This window comes from Spea bombifrons, chromosome 8, assembly GCF_027358695.1.
Source record: "Spea bombifrons isolate aSpeBom1 chromosome 8, aSpeBom1.2.pri, whole genome shotgun sequence".
Lineage (NCBI taxonomy): Eukaryota > Metazoa > Chordata > Amphibia > Anura > Pelobatidae > Spea > Spea bombifrons.
Genome location: NC_071094.1, coordinates 8722863 through 8745228, shown reverse-complemented (window position 1 = coordinate 8745228; position 22366 = coordinate 8722863). Strand labels below are relative to the sequence as shown.

The 22366-nt window shown below is 40.2% G+C and overlaps 1 protein-coding gene across 1 annotated transcript; it reads left to right on the top strand.

Moving 5' to 3' along the window:
• The first annotated feature begins 210 nt into the window (after positions 1-210).
• On the top strand, positions 211-21944 carry SLC6A8 (solute carrier family 6 member 8). The gene is made up of 13 exons (XM_053473590.1): positions 211-1032; positions 5146-5277; positions 5913-6174; positions 9716-9848; positions 13999-14133; positions 14947-15050; positions 17163-17287; positions 17755-17867; positions 18542-18679; positions 19374-19476; positions 19831-19931; positions 20839-21009; positions 21610-21944. The coding sequence occupies exons 1-13, from the start codon at positions 753-755 to the stop codon at positions 21745-21747; spliced, it is 1935 nt and encodes a 644-aa protein (XP_053329565.1). The 5' UTR covers positions 211-752; the 3' UTR covers positions 21748-21944.
• The last annotated feature ends 422 nt before the right edge of the window (positions 21945-22366 follow it).

Genomic DNA, 22366 nt, shown 5'->3' with positions numbered 1-22366 from the left:
GAGGTACATAGGCATCCAGGCACCGTGAGACGAGGGATTGGCTTCATTAAGGAAAGAGAGCCACAGAAAGAGAGGGTTGGAGGAAGAAGAGGCAGCGATAGGTGCTAAAGGAGAGAGGGAGGGAGAGAGAGCTGCTGTGGGGAGGAGGGAGATGTGACTTCATCCAGTCTCAGCTTTTTAAGCCTCAGGGTGGACAAGTGCAGGCTGCACAGATCTTTACAGCTACACAGGGACACCGCAGCCCATACGCAGACCTACCCTGCACGCTTATCCTGAAAGGGGTTCCAGTGTCACGCTGAACCCCCACAATTTCATCGCCTTTTGTCTTTTATAGCATGAGATTCTTCCGGCTAACCTTCAAGTGTTTTGTGGATGGCTTCTGACTTTTCCCTCTGTTCCCCCTTTTTTGACTCCTAATTTTCTTTATTTTTTTAGGGGGGGCTTTTATTTTTTACATATATATATTAAATATATATATATATTTTTTTTCTCTCCCAATCATTATATGCCAAAACTGATTTTTTTTCTCGGTTTTCCATATTTCTTTACTTTTTTAAAAATATTTTATCGATAGTATTACTATTTATTATTATTATTACTTTTTTTTAGAAAAATTTTAAGCAAGGAGGCCAAAGGAGGAAAAGGATAGAAACAAGGAGGGTGTGTCGGACCTTTTATTATTATTTTTTGTTTCTTATTATTGTTATAATTTAAAATAAAAAGCCGCGGGTATCAGACGTAAAGATTTAAGAATGGATAAGAGCAGCTTGTCTTTGGAAAACGGCAGCTACAAAGTTTCACTGGAGGAGAAGAACGGACAGCTGATACCAAATGGGAATGGCCATGAGACCGATTTGTGCTGTAATGGATCCACCAAAGGGGGCCTTGTGTTCACCCCAAACTGCAGGGAGGGCGTCCCCGAAAGAGAGACATGGACTCGCCAGATGGATTTTATAATGTCTTGCGTGGGCTTTGCTGTTGGGCTCGGTAACGTATGGAGGTTCCCCTACCTGTGCTACAAGAATGGAGGAGGTAAGCGTGTTTCGAAGATTCCCCTTCTTAATAATTATATCCCAACTAACTGTACCCTGTATATTTACTAATACGATACTCTGCTGGTTGGCGGTGCCATGCCTGGGAGTACGCAATATGTCATATTGTAGCAAACTTCCTTAATCTAGTTATGTTCAAGTACAAAGTTAACTACACTTTCTATAGAGCTTCCAGTTTCTGAGTGTAGAAAATGATTGGGCCCCTTTGCTCTTTGTCGGTTGAGCGGGGAAATGTTCACACATGAAGTCCAGAAGTAGTGTCCCGTAGTGTCATATTGCCTGGTCACCCTATCTTTGGGGTTTACATAATACAGTTACAGTTTAGCGACACATATTCGTCATGCTAAATGAAACTATAATTAATATCCGGATTTTTATGCTGATCACTACTCAGCGGGACTCTGTTGAATTCTGCCAAGATCAGCATAAGGGTCGGAAGTCCGGTTGGCAGCCCAATGGAAATGAGGGACCCAAAGAATCCGGCCACTAGAAGAGGGAATATGGGGTTTATCTATAGATGTTTTGGGGGGCAAAGATATGAAAATGGAGCATTCACGGCTGATATCCTCCAATGGTCGTTATGGCAATTGCTCCACATGTAGCATTTTGCAACAGAATTGCAGTAAGGAGGCCACAAACATTCGTGTACCCAAAGCCCTATCACTTCTCGGTGGTGTCCACGTCAGAGCTTTTGGCAGCAAAGTTGAATCAATACAAGGGCCGACTGCATTATCGTTAAATGTAGATACATTATCAGAATTAATATAAAGCAGTGACAGAGCTTTAACGCGCATTGCGTGCCCATCCCCTGTGCGTTAGAAACAGAGAATTTAATAGCAAGGAAGAACCATTCAAACATCTAGTCTGCCCGGTGTAAAGACTCAGTCCTTGGTCCCGTATCAGGATAGCTGTATGCCAATCCTATGCACGATTAAATTCCCTCACTGTATTAGCCTCTACCACTTCTGCTGGGAGGCTGTTCCACTTATCTACCACCCACTCATTATAAGTGGCCTGTCTACATGTTAACTTGAAGGCCTGATGGACAAACCCAATATATTTGAAGCTCGGTTAATGGTGGATTTAGTAGTTGAAGTCAGGCCATGCTGTAGGCACAGGCAACCTCTAGCTGACTGAGAGTCATAGGAGTTTTGGTCACGATGAGATGTTGGACCACTGCCGGGTTGATTAGCTTCTGGTGTCAGATGCGTCGCCCGGCAGCTGTCTCTGTCCAGGGTTTTACACGTCTGCGCCGTGTACTTTCCATCCTATTCCCCATGACTCTGCGTTGTTACAGTAATGCAGCAGTCCTCAGCACTGGCAACGTGGGTACCAGCGGATCTGACCCCAATTATTAATGTCGCTTTCTCCAAATATTTACTAATTACTGTATTTATCACTTGGTCATGTGAGGCGTCCCGGCTTCTCGGTGTCAGTGTAAAACTATAGCCCTTTTCCAACGTATTGCAGGGAAGTTTACTAGATTACGCCTTTTAAAGTGTTATTCAAATACCGGTTCACCCTGAAGTTAATGGTGGATATGAACTGAGGTTACACATTGACCTGGCTAACGGGCAAAGAAGCGGCTGCAATAAATTCCTCCGCAGCCCACACGCAAATCCACTCTCCATATTAACCCGGGTAGGGCACCAAGTTATGGCCCCCTCACAACTCATAGCGTAGGGAGACAGTGTGAAAAAGTGATTTGGGTGCTGAAAAGTGGTCTTATCACCATGGCAACCAATGCAATACTGGCTGTTATGGTGGTGAGACCACCTTTCGAATCTTGCATCAATAAACCCAAAGCCCCTTTGTGGTGCTATATTGTTTTTATTCGCCCATAGCCAGAGCCCCCACGTTGTCCAGGGGGCCTGATAATTATCCTATCACACCAACTGGCATGTGGTGCCAACCATGAGCGTAAACACTCAAATGGCAAATACATTCTTAACCAACCCATTCAAAACAACCCATTCACTTTTTTTATTGTATCTATGTGTTTTCAGACACATACATGGTTAATTATTAATATACATAACCCGGGAGGTGTGGGAGCGACCATGACAGGCCCTGTGCAAAGTGATTTCCCGTTTATCTGATTCCTCACAGAAAAGCATGTATGTAAATAATACCCAGAGTGACGTCCATAGGGGCAAATATCCTAAGCAAATGAAATTTGATTCATGTTATTGCTTATCTTACACTTTAAACCAGTAAATATTTTTGCCAGCTTGTCCATCTTTGCGCAGGACAGGCCCGATTTTGCCACTCTATCCCTCTGTCCCCCTGAACTCTACCTCTGTAGAGTTGAGACAGCAATCCCGTGGTCCCTATTTCATTCTCCGGTGCCAGTTCGAGTGACCCTCTACCTCCCAAGCTCTGTTCCTCGTCATCCCAATTGACCAGGGGTAAAAGTTGGGACGTATGGATATGTCCATGGCGTGCGGTACCTCAGATTCAGGCTTCTTCATACACATCATATCACGTTAAATACAACATAACCCTTCTAGGCCAAATTCAATCTACTAAATGCATACTTTTCATTAAAAGACATTTGGAATTATGGGAACATCAATCTTTTGGTTCCAAGGATTTCAAAGTTATTTATTTAAGTGTCCTATTTATAATACTGATGTAGAAAAGCTGCTTGAGATCGCAGAGACATTATGACAAATGGTATGGTCCTAGTCCATTCCATGCCTGATAAGGTTCATTATAGAATCACAACCTCCTGCACATTTGTCACTTTGATCCATTCTTATCTCAGCGTGGAATCCATTCATCTATATTCCATATTCACGTATCTGTCTCGTGGAACTGGAAAGCTGTTTAATAATTAACCGCTTCGACGTTATAAGTCATACAGGAGTTGTGATAAGAAGCAGAGGGAAGTGTAAGGTTCCAGGTAAACAGAAGTCACCTTCAAGGGCTCTTGTGAGACTTTCAAAATGGCGGTCAATGCTGGGCGCACCCAACTTTATGGCAAATAAATAACAAAAACAAACATCACAATTAAAAATTGCATTATTTCAGGCATATGTAATACCTACTATATGGTAAACTATATTTCTTCAACTCGTAGCACAACATAACCCATACTCAATTAATTGTATTATATTTTGTCTGCGTTAGTAAAAGTTGTACTCCCGCAAAGTTGTATTTAAAAAATGGGTTTTATTTATTATATCAAAATTCTTAATATTCAAATTTTCTTTTTCTCACTAACTAAATCTGTAAACTGGTCCATATTTGGGCTTTTTTTATTTTTTGCAGATTTAAATAGCTTAATTAAAAATAATACAAATTTGTACAAAGCATTATTGAGGAAGGTTTATTGAATTTGACACGCGCAATGATGAAAAGATTCACTACAATTTAGTTAAACAAAAAGTTGTGATGGAATCCAAAAAAGAAAAACAAACGTACAAAAGTGAGACATCCTGCCACAAATCATGGCTTTTGCCACTTCCTCCTTTGGAAGTTGGAACAGGTGCAGATGCCGTGATCAGGATCGTGTCATTTAGCAGGGAAGAAAACTGAGTGGAGTCTGTGAGTGTGGGGGGTTTATCAGTTCAGTTACTCGCTATACTCGCTACCTTGAGTAGCCTACAAGGTTTTCAGAATCTGAATGAAACGGGTATTACGGGTATTCCAGATGTCACAAAACCCCAAACGAGTCTGCCCCATGATTATTGGAAGGCCGTGTAGAGAGTATCTGTTTAGGCCAGCGAGATGGGTTAAAAAGAGATGAATGTTTAGGTGAATCTGTCATTTTTCCAATCTGTCATTTTTCCAAATCCTCAAGTTGTAAAGTTCAGACCCAAATAAGTCCAGGTAATGCATCCCCCAAAAATGATGAATAGGTACAGCCATCTCTATGTTTTCTTCAATTCATTTGTTCCTCCCTTTTTATTAGGTTACTGCTATTATTTGGTGGAATCTCACGTGTTATCAGTCTTTCTTGGGATGGGGTCCCATAATGGAGAAGACTCTAATCGTTATACTTGGTTTTCCACTGATCTCTCCTGACTTTATCACAAACTGTCCATTTGCTGTCTGTGGATTTTTGACGCCTCTGTTTTATGTTTTCTAGGTGTCTTTCTCATTCCTTACATCCTGATTGCCATCCTTGGAGGAATCCCAATTTTCTTCTTAGAGATCGCCTTAGGACAGTTCATGAAAGCTGGTAGCATTGCCGTGTGGAACATCGCTCCTCTTTTTCAAGGTCAGCCTCCATTTCCAAGTTCCTGCCTCTGGTGCCTCATATCTATTGACTTTTAATCCCGTAGGATGGAGGATGGTTTTATTCATTCACTAGTCAAAGGTTTTATTCTCCAGTAAACATGCAGCCTATGACCCTAAACTAATGCAGGTCAACTTAGCATTTCCAGTTTGAGCGAGCACTCATGTTCCACCTAGTGTCTTACAAGGTTGTTCTATTCTAGCCCCCGGCACTTCTCCACTAATTGAATGTTTGCAATTGCTTTTTTTTTTCATTACATTCTTCCATTCATGAGATGAGTGGTAGGAGTCCAACTTGTGACAAGGTTCAACACTTATTTAGTTATTAACTATTTTGGGGAATTAGTTCAGCTTAATATCCCTTAACGAGAAATGATCACATTCCAGATTCTAGCCATCCAATTATTAAACCAGTATACTACATACTGATATTAAAATACAAAGTACCAAATTCTTGTAGTGTTGCTCCAGAGACTTGTCATCATATGTTTTACATTTAAACCAATTTTAAAGAAATAAGCATTTCCTTCATTCTTTCGATTTTCGTATTTATTATTATTATTATTACTATACTCTTTATGTCCATTGATTTCCATCTCCTCTGCTTGTTCTTTCAAGGGATTGGCTTTGCGTCAGTGGTGATCGTCTTTTTTTGTAACACGTATTACATCATGATCCTGACCTGGGGGGTCTATTACCTGGTGAAATCGTTCACGGCCACTCTGCCCTGGTCACAGTGCAATAACACATGGAACACTCCGGACTGCGTGGAGATCTTCAGACATGACGACTGCAGCAACAGCACCGCCAATTCCACCTATGGCAACCTGACATGCGATGAACTTGCAGACAAAGTGTCCCCAATCACAGAGTTCTGGGAGTAAGTAACCTTCACAGCAGTTATTATATTATTTTAGTCTCTTCCGTTAGCATATGTATAACATTAGACTATCTATGTACGTACTGGCAGTGGTAACCCATCATTTTTGTACGTAGCATGTAGAAAGTAGTTGAGTCTACCGTGATGGCCCTTAGCCTTTCACAGATCTCTTTAGCCTATGGGTTATTCTGTGACTTCTCTACTTCTGGTTAGTGTTTTATTTTGGAACATAGTCATCCAGATGCAAATATATCTTTGCATCTTTATTGAAAGGTCTCAGATTATTATGTATTTATCATTATTATATAAAAAGCGTGTGTACTTACGTTCCAAATATTTACTGTTAAGCGAGCACTGAGCTATGTGTAGTCAGGGCTGCTACCAGGGTGCATGAGATGTTTGTAGAGTAGACCAGACCTCACCTGAGATGTTCTTGCACCTCTGGACAAGATTAGAAAGCCCCAGCCTAACATGAGATGTTTGTTGAAGGAGGACGGCCAAACCTTACTTGAGATCTTTATTTGCCTCTGGAGAAAAGCAGATCTCACTTAAGATATTTGTTCACCTGTAGAGTAGAGTAGGATGACCAGACCTGGCTTGAGATCTTCTCAACAGCTTCTAAACAGCATTGCCCTACTGAAATGGGTAGCCAGTTCAAACTAGAAAAAGGAGGTCAAAGCTCGTGTTGTACTTTTTATAACTTTTTTTTCATTGTACAGTTATACTGCTATAATCAAATTAAATTATGCAATCGGTCAACAAAATAACAACAAGATATTTCTAGGGATATACGAAACCATTTCTGCATCTTTATTACAAAAGCAGGAGGTATTTGGCACCAGGCCAGGTATTAAAGCGCTAAAAAAAAACAATTTGTATTATTTTGCTAAAGCATTTTTTTCAAAAGAAATGCCATTCCGAGTTTAAGAAATATAATTTTTTTTTATCATGTGGGCGATGGCTCGTACGTTGACACACACACAATAGTGAAATGACTATTACTATTTTTTGCTCATGCCAATGTAGCACGGTAGCCACCAACGTTTTATGGCGAAAAGTAGTTTTATGTTCCTTTTATAATGTAAGCATGGGAAATATGCAGTCACGCATCATTAACTTAAGACTTTATTTATCGTGGCATTGCGTGCATCTGGGAAAAAAAATCCCTTTGGAGATGTAGACCATGTTTTTCTTCTCCAACTGCAGTCCTCTACGATCCATGCTTTTTAACCTAAAACCTCAAAGTAATTGAAAGTTCCTCAGTTATAAGTCCCAAGGGTATACATCTTTTTTTAATTTAATCGTAAGGGTATATCTGGAATGACAAAGTATGTCCCGCTATGATATAATGGGTAGGATTGCTTTTGTAGTTTCACAGTGTAACAATATGGCGTAATCGTCGATATATCTGTAGTTTCCCTTGTAATACCATTTTTCACCTCCTGTGTATTTGTTGGTTCTCTTGCTATGATGTTTTCTTGCAGTGTTGCGAGCGAGCGGCGGTAGGGGATGTTTGCCCGCACACTGCATCACAGAAATTCCGGAAAAAGGAGCGGATCAAATGACCTCTCGCTGGCACCCGCAGGGTGGGATGGTCTTGTTAGCATGATTCCGAAACATGTGAGCCTGAAAACAGCCTCTCCCCTTTTCATTAATCTATTTTCGTGTCTTTTACCGAATTTCTTTTTTTTTGTTTTTGTTTTCTATTTTAGGGGGTTTTTCTTTAAAAAAAAAAAAAAAAAAAAAAAAAAGTGGGCACCAGTGAATGGCATTGACTTTTAGAGAAATGCTGTCAGACAAAAGGGGATCAAAAAACTTTTTAATACTAGAACATTCCTACCGGTGGGTGATGGTATTTTGGTGTCTGAATTATTATATTGGTCGTATACCAAAGACCTGCCGTAGCAAAAAATTGGGCCAGTAGAGTATAGATTGGAAGTATCTTAATTCATGGAAAATACATAAAACACTACTTTTTGATCCATTTGTTACAGAAGTGGAATTTTGTTTTTATTCTGCTGTTTTTATAGTTAGAATGCTGTCATTGGCTTATACAGCAATATTCATTTAATACCAACCTCCACCAACAGTATTATATATATATATATAAATATATATATAATTATTATTATTTATTTACATGGCGCCAACAATTTCCGCAGCGCCTCTTACAATCCATACATTCTGACAAAACTAGAAATGATCAAAGTATATAATGTCCGGAATACAATGGAGGATTTAAAAGTTGCCCACTTCTAAATAAACAGCTAAACTTGGTCCAAACATTTCATGAGATAAACTCCTCATCGTTTTATACTACTCGAGCCATTACAATATTTAAAACGGGATCATCTATAGAGCTATGGCATATTCAATTTACAAGCCGTTCATAACAAAAGGGTTAATACCATAAATGTCACATTCACACCAAAAAGTACATATGACAAGCACGTTGCTATAGCAATTTGAGCAATTTTTGGGCAACATTCGATTAAAGATGGAAGAGATGTTGATTGCCCTAAATTTAGCAATTTGCACCAAAATTGCTTTTTTTGTTTCTGCTCTTATAAAGACATTTGTTTTCACATCATAGAATTATTCTGGAAAATAAAATAAAGGAACAGAATGTACAGGTTCTAGATGTACCGTTCTAGGTGTCCCATGTCTAGGGTTTCTGGGTGGCCTCAAGAATGTGGGAAAGCCTCTTAGATTCTAATTCATTATATTATTATACCCCCAGCTCAGCTCTCCACCGTATAAAAGTGGCCTTGTATCCTTTATAAACAATTTATTAAGTCTCCTTTTTTTTATTTTATGAGATAGAAAATAAATATATTGGTAACATGGTGGACATGATCTCATTCTCATCATATCTGAAGATTATCCTGTGCTTCATGTACTTCTCTTTGTCCAATGGCTGCCCTAGGACTAGGTTCATTAAAATAGTGATAAACCGTTAAAAGGGACAGTTTAATCTCCTATTCATCCTCGCCAACAAAGAATACATATTTGTGTACTTTGTAAGTACAGTAAAATGTATTCTTTGCCTTATGCAGCCAGTCATTGGCAGTAAGGTGCCCCCATTGAAATCAGCGGGAGCGCTTCACGCACGTGTGTTCAGGGGGTCTCATTAGAACCCATGGAAATCTTACGCAATACATGACTGTAACTGGCTGGCAGTGGGTGTCCGCGCATGCACTCTACTACACGGGAGATGCATGCGGCCAAACACATCTCCTTCATTGCGACAACTGGAGGGCGGGGAAGTGAAGCAATAGCATAGGGGGATTCTGATAAATCCTTATGATAGTCCTTATGATAGCTGGAGTGTTCCTTTAATTTGTCATAATGTAATAGTATGAGAACCAATCGTAATATATGTTTGATAATGTGGACAGGAAAATAAGAGGTTTAAAGGGTCCATCACCTAGGGTTATGGGGTAGCTGTCCAAGGGGTGGAGATAATTATGACTGCCCTTCAAATATAAGATTATGTTTTATTATTTTATGAACAGAGCTCTCACTGTGATCATTCTTACAGGAACAAGGTACTGAGACTTTCCAGTGGTTTGGATGATGTGGGTTCTGTGAATTGGGAGCTGCTCCTGTGTCTGCTGGCCTGCTGGTTGCTGGTTTACTTCTGTGTCTGGAAGGGCGTCAAGTCCACTGGAAAGGTAGGGAATTGGCCGGTGTTTACCAAGAAAAGAGGGGTACTTGGGTTTTATTTCCCAACAAAGATAGGCCTTTACCTACCCATACGTGGGTTACGTGGACAGAGGGCTAGTCCCAGAGGGCTGTTTTGTGGGGTGCAATGGGAGCAGGGATCAGGGCACACGGGCAGGGAATACGTGGAACATGGACAGAGAAAAGATGGAACAAAGAGATATATGTAAGAATTATCATCCTGCCGACTGTGTATGCGCTTTATTATCTAGTTATCACATGGCAATGAAAGTCGCTTTCCCACACATTGAAACCCCACACCAGTGTATCGGGTTATATTGGTTTGTTTTTATTATTTTCGTTTTTATTTTTATATATAATGGAGTCTTATTTTATTTTTGGAAGCTAGGATATTGTCAGTACACAGGGACCCTTAAAGTTCTCCATTCAGGGTATTTGTAAATCAGAGCTTACCGTGGCCAAGCGAGTGTGGGCAGGTGTGGTTGGTTTGTGGCTCAAAATAACCAATCAGGACAGAGAGTGGCTGTGTGTGCCAGGCAGACAAGAGTCTCTGTGTCTAAACCTCTCATGGCTAGGGACCGAATCAAGCATTACTCACTGTTCAGATCTTACTAGACATGAAAAGGGGGCAAAATAAATACGTCTTTAGCTGATTTTGAGGTTTTTTACGTGTGAATTATGAATAATGTGTTTGGATATGCGCAGCACTGATCCATAGTGCATTTAGATCGTGGTACATTACACTCTGTACCCTGTGCTGATCGTGGATTCGTTCTGTTTATATATAGTAGCGCACGGCGTGTTTACAACTGGTAGGGTAATGTGGATTCCGTTTCTGCCAGTGTTATGAATTGGCATCATACGTTATTGCACTGGTGTTATACAAGCCTCCTGACTTACATGCCGAGCCAAGCTGGAGAATTAACTCACAGCTCACTAGAACAAGCATTACGATCCACGGCAACTGACTGTAAGCGTGGCTATGACCCGCATTACTTTTAGCCCCCCAGGGGACTATAATTCCCATGATGCTCTGCTTGTCAATGGTCCATGAAACAGGCTGCCCACTTAATTACAAAGCTTTGAGCACTTGAAGCTTCATTATTAAGTTGACAGCCTGTCTCATGGATGAGCAACCATTTGAGTAGAAAAGCATCATGGGTGTTATAGTCATTTGCAGCAGGGGGCTGAAAGTAGCCCACCCCTGGTCACTTTTATTTTTTATTTTTTACAACCATTAAAAGAAGCTTACAATGGTGATGTTTCTGCCACGTCCCCCCCCCCCGTTCATTTGTAATCATATGGTTTACCATTAACTCGATGAGGGCCTTTTCAGGATTTTTAGGAAAATTCCCCCCCCTGATTTATAAACTAAGACTGTGAAGGATTTCACGTGGCAGAGAGGTATTAAGGCAAATGTGTCTCGTTTATTTAATAACTAGCGGAATTAAATCTTACTTGGCTCTCTGTACACAGCTATTATTATTACTATGTCTCTTAAAGAGAAATATCAGAGGCCAATATTTAAAAAAGTTCTATTTAAGAAATTAAGGGAACCTCTTTCTGTGGGAAAAGCAAGTCTTCTGGCTTGCATGGTAGATGTAGATGAGTATTTAATAATGCTTATTATTACTATTAATATTACTATTATTATTAATATATATATATATATATATAGTGTATACTGTATTGATAATCATAATAATAGATGGGATACTTGTGGTCTAGAGGGGGGTGGATCAGGTGAGTCGTTTTTTAACGTAAGCCCTTTGGCACCTTTATGGTTAAGTAAAAGAGAACTGTGCTGCACACCTGCGCGTCTCCTTGTGATTTGTCTGCTCCAATTATTGTTTAAACAAAACGCGTCCACAATCGCATATTCTGAATCGCGGAGTTATCCGCTGCTGGCAATCAGCCTATCTGTGAGGTTAAATGGGCATTTGCTAAAAGTGATTGTCAAGAGAACATGAAAACATTACGTTTAAACTCAAGAGATGGAAAGATTTTACTTAACGTGAAACATATAGCTGTTGTTGCTTCCAAAATGCAAATATGCATCCAAGGGGGTCCCCACGCTTAATCTCGGTTAGATTCTATAAAGGAGCGTGATGTATAAAATCATCAGTGACCTTCAGTGAATCGGTGAAGGAGACCACAAGGTCTACCTGCCACGGCTTGATGTGTCTGACGTTATACCAACAAGCATGGAAATTACATTTGAATTTTGGACTTTGATTTATATAAGAGCTCCTTTTGCCTCATAAATACTGTTGTTCTATAGTTTGGACGCCCTAGTTACAATTTGCCGTTCCTTGCTCACTGCCCAAGGTCCTCAATTTTATTCACAGTGCAAAGCATGCGGTTGGTAGAGACATTGGCCCTGACATTGCTAGCCATGCTAACATTACTTCAGATTACATGAATGGAAAATAAGGACTGCTCCCATCTGATCACACTTTGACAAATCTAGGTCTTCAAAGCCTCTTGCATGTGATCACACTGCTTATTCAGTCTGCGCAGAGCCAGCTGGTGACCTATAAAGCTCCCGGTCAGCAGGGCTAGGGAATAAGACCATGGGGGAGGTGGAGAGATGACTGAGATGTTATGAATGAAGCATGTGCTTCACGTCTCCCACTCCTAGACATTGTTCTCTGCTGATTGTGCCGTTACTGAACAATGAGGATGTTCACCAGGGTTCCAAGTGGAGGTGGCGGCATTATCCTCCGAGAAGAAGAAGAGGGATCACTTGGTACTTTTATAAGGAAATGTTAAAGGTTCCTGTTTAATCCCAGTTCAGGAACAGAATAGTCACATGTTCCAGAAGAGGTGCCAAAATGTCACATAAACAGTGGGATTAAAACTATAGTTTAAGGTTTCAGTATTGGACCTTGCCAGGACTTCATTATTAGAAACACAGATTAAGTGAACCAGCCATTTTGAAAAAGCTGTCTGGCCTCATGGCTTGGTTTGTTACTCTGTGGGCTAATGTTGACGTGTTAATATTCAGTACTGACCTGAATCAAAACATAGACATACTGTATTAAATTACTGGTACTATACATGTCAATGTTTGAATACAGTTGTTTCTATCAGGAATATGCCTTCATTTGCTAAGAGTTCCATGGGATTCCTACAATCCCCATACCCACGGGAGAGTACCTTCAAAGGATCTCCAGAAACATTTATTCGGTGTGTTCAAGGGTAACCATAGCAATCCAAAAGACTTTAACAGAGCCTGTTGTATGCCTTTGGCATTGGCTACTGGTGCCATGACGGTAATGATAATGGCTTTTAGCTTAACCATTTTTTCTGCAATGCTGCACACATACAAGGTGGACACAGGGACATCATGAAGGCCCTGCTTGTTTGAACTCTAACTTTCAGGGAAATGAGGTGCTAAGAAATTAGGATTAGCATGGTCTCACCCTTCACACTGGAGAGTTTAAATGTCTTTACTGTTCTGTTACTGAGCTCCCTTCGGTGGCTCACGATCTGCCCTTGCCATTCTCAGAAGTAGTCATCTGATATCATCTGTGTGCCATGCAAGACTCGGCAGGGGATCACCATGTATTCACTGGGTATATGAGCAAACAAGATTTAATTTCAGTCTGCAGATAAAACAATTCTTCTGCACGTGGTGGGGAGGGCACTCATTTGGTCATTTTGTAAGTAGATATCCTATAATGTAAAATCCTGGAAGCAAAGGATTTGGGGAAACCAATAATCTGATGTCCAGGTGTTTATCTTGGTCATTCTTCAATCTCTAGTAACCAGGTGAGACTGATATGACCTCGTAAATAGCCATGACAATACCCTGGCGTACCATATGTGATGATTTACTATGGGACGTATAGAACATGATCTTTTTTGTTTTGATTGGAGGAAGTTGATCTCTATCATAGAAGTGCTACAGTTATCATTTTTTTCATCAATCTACTGTGATAAGGATTAAATGTCTCCTGTAAGAAGGCTCCAGGTAACTTGGATACAAAATCTAATTATCAGCCATTTTATTATGTGAGCCTCCCTTTTATTCTGCTCCCTTTTAGGGTGATGGAAAGATGTCCACTACTGACTACTAATGATATTCATTAGGTCTACTTACACCAAAACTTACATGAGTTTTCTGTTTTTTTTTAGATTGTCTACTTTACTGCCACATTCCCGTATGTGGTTCTGCTCATCCTTCTTGTTCGTGGTGCTATGTTGCCTGGGGCAAGAGAAGGTGTTGTCTTCTATTTAAAGCCAGATTGGTCGAAGCTTGGCAATGCCCAGGTAGGATTCCATTAACCTGATCTGTAACATTATAAGCTTATTTCATTGTTAACTGTCAGGGTGGTTGATTGATTTAGCTTCCACAAGTGTGGAAAGGTCATGGAACCACAAAGGTCAGTCCTAAAATGAAACTTATTCTATGAATATTCATTACAATTAATTTAGAAAGTACAGAAATTTTACATAGAATGTATGAACATCTGTGTTTGGCCACATGATTGGTAAGCTGCCAGTACCCAAACCTCACACGTTGTCTAAACCACTACTTTACGTATCTTTATAGCCAAACATTATTCATCCAGTTCTGTTTAGCACCTTAACCATTAATTATGTGGTGTGCCATAATAATAATATAGACATTAATAATCATAATCGGTTGCGAATCCCTCTGCTTCTACAGAGTTGCTCACAGTAAATCATTTAATGAGAGCATAAGGTCTTTAGTCTCCCAATAGGTGTGATGGTATTGACCATCATCCCTTTTTTAGGGGTTACTGGAAATATGAGCAAATGTTTGCCAAACATGACTATCGACATGTTCACTGGAATGGATAAAGTCCTAGGACATTTAACAACAAAGAACAACTTTACAGGCACTAGCTAGGAGTTTATGAAATTCAAAATGAGGTGGCTCGCTATTGACGCATTTTCCCAGCGTCATAACTCTTCTATTCAGCGAGAACAGTGATTAAAAGGTTATTGGAAAGAAAAAAATAGATTGGATTGTGTGTGTGCTGTGATCTTGTTGTCTGTGGGCTGAATTCTCGGCTGTCTGTACACTTTGTAACGTGCCTTTTTTCCTACTCATGGTAGGTGTGGATCGATGCTGGAACTCAAATTTTCTTCTCCTACGCGATAGGACTTGGAGCGCTAACAGCGCTGGGCAGCTACAACCGCTTCAACAATGACTGCTACAAGTAAGAGACAAGCATTCAAATAGACATTTGTTGACACAAGTTCAGGGTTTCTGAACATTCTACAGGGCGGTGAAATTAAATGCCTCTTCATACAGTATGATATCCCTAAGGGTTATCAAACATGCATCAATCTATGGAACATTCAGTGGAAAATCCATGCTCCTTCATTGTATGGACCTTTACCCGCTAAGTCCTCCTGGACAGGGAGTTTTGTGTAAACAGCAAGTTTTACAGCTCTATATTACAATCCTATTACCGGGTATATTTACCATGTATAACCACGCTACGCATTGTTACAGAATGACTTACCGGTTCCATATTATTATTGGCATTAAAATGTGTGGGATAGTAAGTGTTGTAAGCATAAAGGACGATTGATTACATTAAGTATATTCCGGTAAAATATCTTTAATCTAGCTTATTCTCATTTAATATTTTTACTGTAGTAAAACAATTATGATAATTTTGTGCAAGCAATCTAATTAATGGTAAACATTTGGGGGGGGGGGGATAGTGTGGCAACAAAAACAGGGACATTAATAAGGCATCTTAACCGAAATCTAACTTCACTATCCCTATTCTATGGTAGAAGATGCATTCATCTCTTACTCGTTCCAAGGATGGAATGAACAAATCACATAGCCCAAGAAAGTAAAATAGACCTACTCATTACATATGTGCGTACATATTAATATATATAGGAGTAACCCTATCAGTACAGGGATGGTGAGACATGTCTTGGGTTAGTAGCATTCAGTAGGGTGATCTTCTGGGTCAGAGAAGGGATGCTTTGGAAAAGAAAGAGCCAATCATTTCAAGCACTGAAAGGGTTAACTTAGTGATCTAGCTGTGGTCGGCCCTTATGTTTGTGTCTAAGACCACCTCTAGCCTCCTGGTAGTAGCGTGATCTGTAGTGCCATGCACAGCTGCTGTAAGCAGAGAACCCATGATGGCCAGAATGACACCTCAGCTGTTGTGAGCAACTCAGAAGATCGAGTTCAGCCTTTATTTATGGGCTGAAGAGCTGTGCCCATGGAAGGCAAGGGTGGCACTTACTGGGCTCTACTCAGCCCCTGTCCATGCACTGCATTTATTATCCACCCAACCCATACTTCTAAGTCATGCACCGGCAGCCTTCCTAGGGAGAGTGAAGAAAGTGAGAAGAAAGGGAAATAGAGGAAAAAAAGAAGGGTAACAAGAAGAAAGCCCTGTTTTTGAACTGATTCGTTTTTTCAGATGAATAGAGATTAACTTGATAGTCAGCAAGGAACCCTCAGCTCTTCTGTAGATTTTTTTCAGTAGACCACAAACAGTTGATTATTGCCACCTTCTTGTGCATCTATGGGTTACTATACAAATAAAAGACTAACAAAAGTATCCATTCTCAACACTTAGCAACCTTATGCAGAATAAGAAAAGCTTTAAATAAACAGCATAATGTGTTTGTATTGGAATGTAACAACACATACACCTCAGTATAAGTTTGTTTAGAAAGTTGGACAGTTGTCCAGGTTGGCCTTTAATAATGCATAATTCACTGTTTAGGAAATCCAACCCATAGATTCTTTGAGGCGGTGGCATATCTGAGAGGTCTACTCTGTATTCCCAATGCCATGGTGGTCTGGGGAGAAGAAGTTCTCTACCATAATGATACATTCTATTATCCCTGTTAGTAGCGACCAAGGAATAAGATGCCATATGATGGAGATTTCAGTCAATGGCAGGGCAGAGAAACGCAAATGAATAATATTCTAAGCATTCCGGAAATAACAGCCCATGTATCAGATTTATCAAGCAATCACCTTTAGGGACTACGTAGAAATGTTCCATATATTGATTGCAGTGACCTCTTATTGCGGAGCATATGGCTTTCTGATCGGTGAATCAGTGGATGGAGTGCTTAATTACTTTGGGGTTCCTCTATACATAACAATTCTAGTGCAAAGTTGAAAAATCATCCAGAAGATCTTAATTTATGATACAGTGGTTGCCCTACCACTTTGTTCCATTGTTCTGAATACATACTTCTACATGTTTTCCAGCACGATCCTGTTTCTGAAATGATATTGATTAGGGGTGAACACAAAACAAATTCTCTCTCTCCATCCATAGGGATGCCATTTTACTGGCACTGATCAATAGCGGCACCAGCTTCTTTGCAGGCTTTGTGGTTTTCTCCATCCTGGGGTTCATGGCACACGAACAAGGTGTCGATATATCCAAAGTGGCTGAATCAGGTCGGTATCACTATATTACCAGTTAAGAATCACAAAGACGGGGTTTACAAATTACCTGCGCTTGTAGGAGTCGGTAACTTGACCCCGTTGAGCATAGATTGGAAAAGCTGGCTCTACTGAGCTGCCTCCTGGACAAACAAACTGGCTCAGTATAGATGCGATTAGAGGCCAACAATGAAATCCCTAAACTCCAAGAAGAAAATACTAGTCTACATTATCGATTTGCCTTAGTCTGCCAGTCCTAGTTTTTAATATATGTGTTTTAATAAGGTCTGCGTAAATTATTGGCACTATATAAATAAAAGCCAATTATAAAGTCGTCATGGGGAGCTGGCATCTGGAATTTGTCCAGCTCTGATTTATTGGACATTTGAAAAAACAATCCCATAATATAATATAAAACAAAGTTTAGTTGGCATAGCCTCAGGTTTTTACATTTGTTAATTTATTTTTATTCCCACATCCAGGACCGGGCTTGGCTTTTATCGCATATCCGAGGGCAGTAAGTTTGATGCCGGTGGCTCCTCTCTGGTCTGCTCTTTTTTTCTTCATGTTGCTGCTTCTGGGTTTGGACAGCCAGGTACTTACATTATCATTGCTTTCATAATATTGTAAAATGACCATACCGGGTGGGCAGCAGTGGGACCTTGTGGGTAAAGAACAGGCAAGGCATAGCAATAAGGGCTACATGGGTTGCATTATGTAAAAAGTGAAAGACGTTGATCCAGGGCTTCCAGCCGTGAGTCTAATAACTACTGTATTTGTTCAATTATAAGACGACCCCCCAAAATTTGAATTTTAATTTAGGACTTACCAGTGCATCCCTAGACTTGTCCCCTGTGCTTCAGACTCCCTGGTGTCTAGTGGGGGCAGCCGGTGGAGGTCTGCCCCCACTGCTGCTGCTGGCCGGTACTTCCGCCGTGGCTTCTATGTGTCAACCGTGCTCATAGAAGCCCCGAGGTTCTCGTGCAGACATTCACCAGCTGCCAGACAGAAGGATCCAGGTTCCCTGCAGCGCTGTGGGGAATCTGGATCTTGGTCTTGTAGTTAGACCTCTATTTGAGGTCATATTATAACACAACCTCGAATATAAGATAAGGGATATTTTTCAGAGCATTAAAACCTCGTCTCACAATCGAGCAAATACAGTACTTAGCGAGAATGAGTTTTGAAGTAGTCATTTTTGAAGCTGGTAAAGAGCATACTTAGTATAACATAGACCATTTGCTGAAGTATTCTTTCTTTGTTTTCCAGTTTGTGGGTGTGGAAGGTTTCATTACCGCCATCCTGGACTTGATGCCACCCCGCTATTACTTCCGTTACCAGAGGGAAGTCGCCGTGGCTGTTTGTTGTGTGGTCATGTTCCTCATTGACATCTCTATGCTGACAGATGTAAGCTCTACCAGATCATGCATGGTTACGGAAATAAAAAATACTTGCAACAGATGCATCCATCACGGTTACCTCTCCGATATATATTTTCTCCACCATTGGGGAACCAACAAGGGCTTTTCATAATAGTGTTTGTGGGAACCAAAATAGTTTACTCAGGGCACTAACAGCTATTTTACCCCACATGAAGGTATGGTTGCCCTTCAGATTAAATAAAACATCCCTTAATCCAGTAGGCTGGAGAATCAAGGAAAAGGTTGTCTAAGGATCATGAAAGTCTTACCAATAAACTGAATTACTTCTTCACATATCAACAACGGCTGTAGACTCCATCCACCATCAGCCCTAATCTATGTGCCAGGTGTATCACATGTTACCAAGGAAACATTACATGAAGAACACGTGAAGAATATGTGAAATATAGTAACAGTGGGTACGTTTCAGACAATAATGATAACTAATGGACCATAAACCTTAGATAATGTGACTATGGTTCTAAAAAGGGTGGTACGTTAGAAAACACAAAACATCTAGATATCATACCGATTTTTTTTTAATTAGACAAAATATTCACAGCAAACATCCAAAGCCATATTAAGTAAAAAAAAAAATTAATTTGTTTGTCTAATTCTTGCTGTGGAATTTGAGACAAATGAGAAAATTGTACATAAAACTCATGTTTATTTCCACACAGGGTGGGATGTACGTCTTTCAGCTGTTTGATTATTACTCTGCCAGTGGGATGACCCTTCTGTGGCAGACGTTCTGGCAGTGCGTGGTTATTGCGTGGGTGTACGGTAAGTCTACTGACTAAATGGGATTATTTGCCAGGTTTTAGATAAACACATTTTCAGCCTCAAGTCAGTCTGGGCATTTCATGTGACGACGGGCCAAGTTGTGTTAGGAGAACAATCCACCACTCGTGATGTGCACGGGTCTAGGGGTATGAGGGGGGGGTCTCAATCCTTACTGACTACAATAAAGTCAAACCGCTGATTAGAACCACCAGGGTTTCTAAACTGGAATATCTTTGAAATAAATCACATTTAACCTTAATGACATCACCACAACATCTGATCTTAGAAACCAATAGAATCTTATGATAAATCCATCGGATTCTAATCAAAATTTCTATATTTCTAACCCTGCAGGTGCTGATCGGTTTATGGATGATATTGCTCGTATGATAGGTTACCGCCCCTTCCCATGGATGAAGTGGTGCTGGTCTGTGATCACTCCATTTGTATGTATGGTAAGTAATTAGCCTGCACTCAAACCACAGGAATTGATTAGTAGTGTTATTTAGTTTATGTGAAGTGAAGGCTAGGTGGGCCGAATGGTTCTTATTTGCTGTCAAATTGTATGTATCAAAGCCAGTACACTTTACTTTGGAATAATCTATTCTTCTCATTGTGGTCAGCACTGTGTAACTCTTGAGCCAACATGGCGGAGTACCTACTTAAGCCTGAAGAATTGCAATATGCAATAAATATTTATATCATAGCCCAAAAATAATGTTCTCTTCTAACATTTGTTTCAAAACATGGCAGTGGGCTTGAGATTATTGCATAAAATGATTCTTTAAAACATGTCAATCAATAAAGCCGACAGGTTGGAGATAGGGTGACCACATTGGCCATGTTCTCCAGGACACATATGTTTTTCATATTGATGACCAGGACAGTATGGGGAATGTATAGACTCATGGAAGGGAATCAGTTAGTCAGATAGACATCCCCCATACTGCAGGCAGAATTTTATCTGGACTGGTCAGCAATATATCAAAATTATGTGTCCTGGAAAACATGGCTGATGTGGTCACCATAGTTGACCAGGCAGCAGCTAAATCAACATGATGAACATGGAAATGCCTGTTTTGTTTTTTCATAAATCATATTTAATCATTTAATCATAAAGGTAACTATTCACAGAGCATTTGGATCAGTATCAAGTATGGCAGATAAGTCCCTTGTTTTCTAGCAGTGGGCCTGAAACTTTACTGTCCCTTTAAGAGGACTGTGGCGTTCTTTTTTGGCAAAAACACATCTCCTGCTAAGTTTAGCCTCCTGCTGGTAGAATATGCCAGAGTATCACATGATTTCTAATGCTGTAAACCTGCTATGCTGGACTTAACCGGCTGCCAATTTTCTGTTTTCTAGGCCATCTTTATCTTTAATCTAGTAAACTACAAGCCTTTGACCTACAACAAGACCTATACATACCCCTGGTGGGGAGAAGCCATCGGCTGGTGCTTTGCATTGTCTTCCATGCTGTGCATTCCTGTTACCTTCCTGTATAAACTCACACGTGCCAAGGGTACACTGAAAGAAGTGAGTGGGTGATATTTTGCTTTTATTTTCTTTTTTTTCACTAAAGGAGCTTCTTTCTAAGCCAATTTTGTTTCTTATGTGAAGCGCATTACCATCCACAGGCAGTAGGATCATCATTCCCCAAACTTTAGATGTAGGTGCCAGTCTAGGACCAGCTTATGGAACCAATGCCAGGCTACCTGGACAGGCCACACTTTATATTTTTTATAAAATTTGGTTAAATTGGACACAAACATTTCAAGATATGCCATTATATTTTACAGATCAACGTTGGGGTCTATGGTACCCTCTTTTTTTTTTTTGTAGCAGTGTTTGGACACTTTGGTGGAATTGCAGATATAGTATAATTCTGACAGCATTCAGTACTTCCTGCAGTGCCTTCTATTCTTTCTCCCACCCAAGGGTGTGTTTGTTGGTGAAAACATGTCTGATAGCATTAAGAGTTAACATTCTAAATAACACGATGAAAGTAAAAGTTTCGTAGAGTTACATTAGGCTAATGTCCCCTTTTTATCTAAAAAATTCCTCCATTGAGGCTACTCATTCAACTCTTGAGTTGTTGTAGAATTGCATTTGACGTCTTCTCGCATTTCCTTACAGCGTTGGATGCATCTGACCGAGCCTGTCTGGGGAGCTCATCATTTAGAATACATGTCACCCGATCAAGATGTCAAGAGCCTGACTAGCCTGACTCCTGTGTCGGACAACAAGGTCATCATCTTTGAAAGCGTCATGTGAAGTTAATCATCATCCGCACTCATTTGCTCTCTCGTTGTCCGTCTTTCCTGCTACCTAATGGCCAGACGCTTCTTTTCCACTGCGTATTTGTCTTCTAAAGTGTAATGTAGATTTCTCCGGTGAAAAAAGGATATTAAGTACGAGTTTCCTAATCCCACGATGTGGCCTTCATAAAAAAAAAGAAAAACAAAGAAAAAGAGAAACAAGGAATGTCCACAACTGGTTACGAGAAATGTGTCTTGTGATATTAATCTCAATGGGTTTCATGGAAGATGACAAAAGAGCTTTGCCATGAATTGTGGTCTTGCTTGATTTGGTGTTAATATAATATGCGTTTCATAACACAGCTGAAAGACAGTGAAATTCTCCTTTACCCCATGTCATCTAAAGCTGGGGTCATCAAAAAATGAAACCGAGACCTTGGTGGAGGAGCGATCCTTGGCATGTCTTCCCTTCATTTGCAATTCGGTTCAATAGCCGTCGGAACAAGAAGCCTTTTTATGGAGACAGTTTCAGATGAACACAATACAACATATTTTCCAGAAGAAGATTCACGTAAAAGAGCCTTTATTAGGCTTGAAATCCAGCATGAAACAATTATACCAAAAATCAAAACCTT

Excerpts from the sequence above, each read along its gene's own strand:
- SLC6A8 (XM_053473590.1), top strand. The coding sequence starts at position 753 with ATGGATAAGAGCAGCTTGTCTTTGGAAAACGGCAGCTACAAAGTTTCA. Across the intron at positions 18,680-19,373 it reads ACATCTCTATGCTGACAGAT|GGTGGGATGTACGTCTTTCA; the intron begins GTAAGCTCTACC and ends ATTTCCACACAG. Across the intron at positions 19,932-20,838 it reads TCACTCCATTTGTATGTATG|GCCATCTTTATCTTTAATCT; the intron begins GTAAGTAATTAG and ends TCTGTTTTCTAG.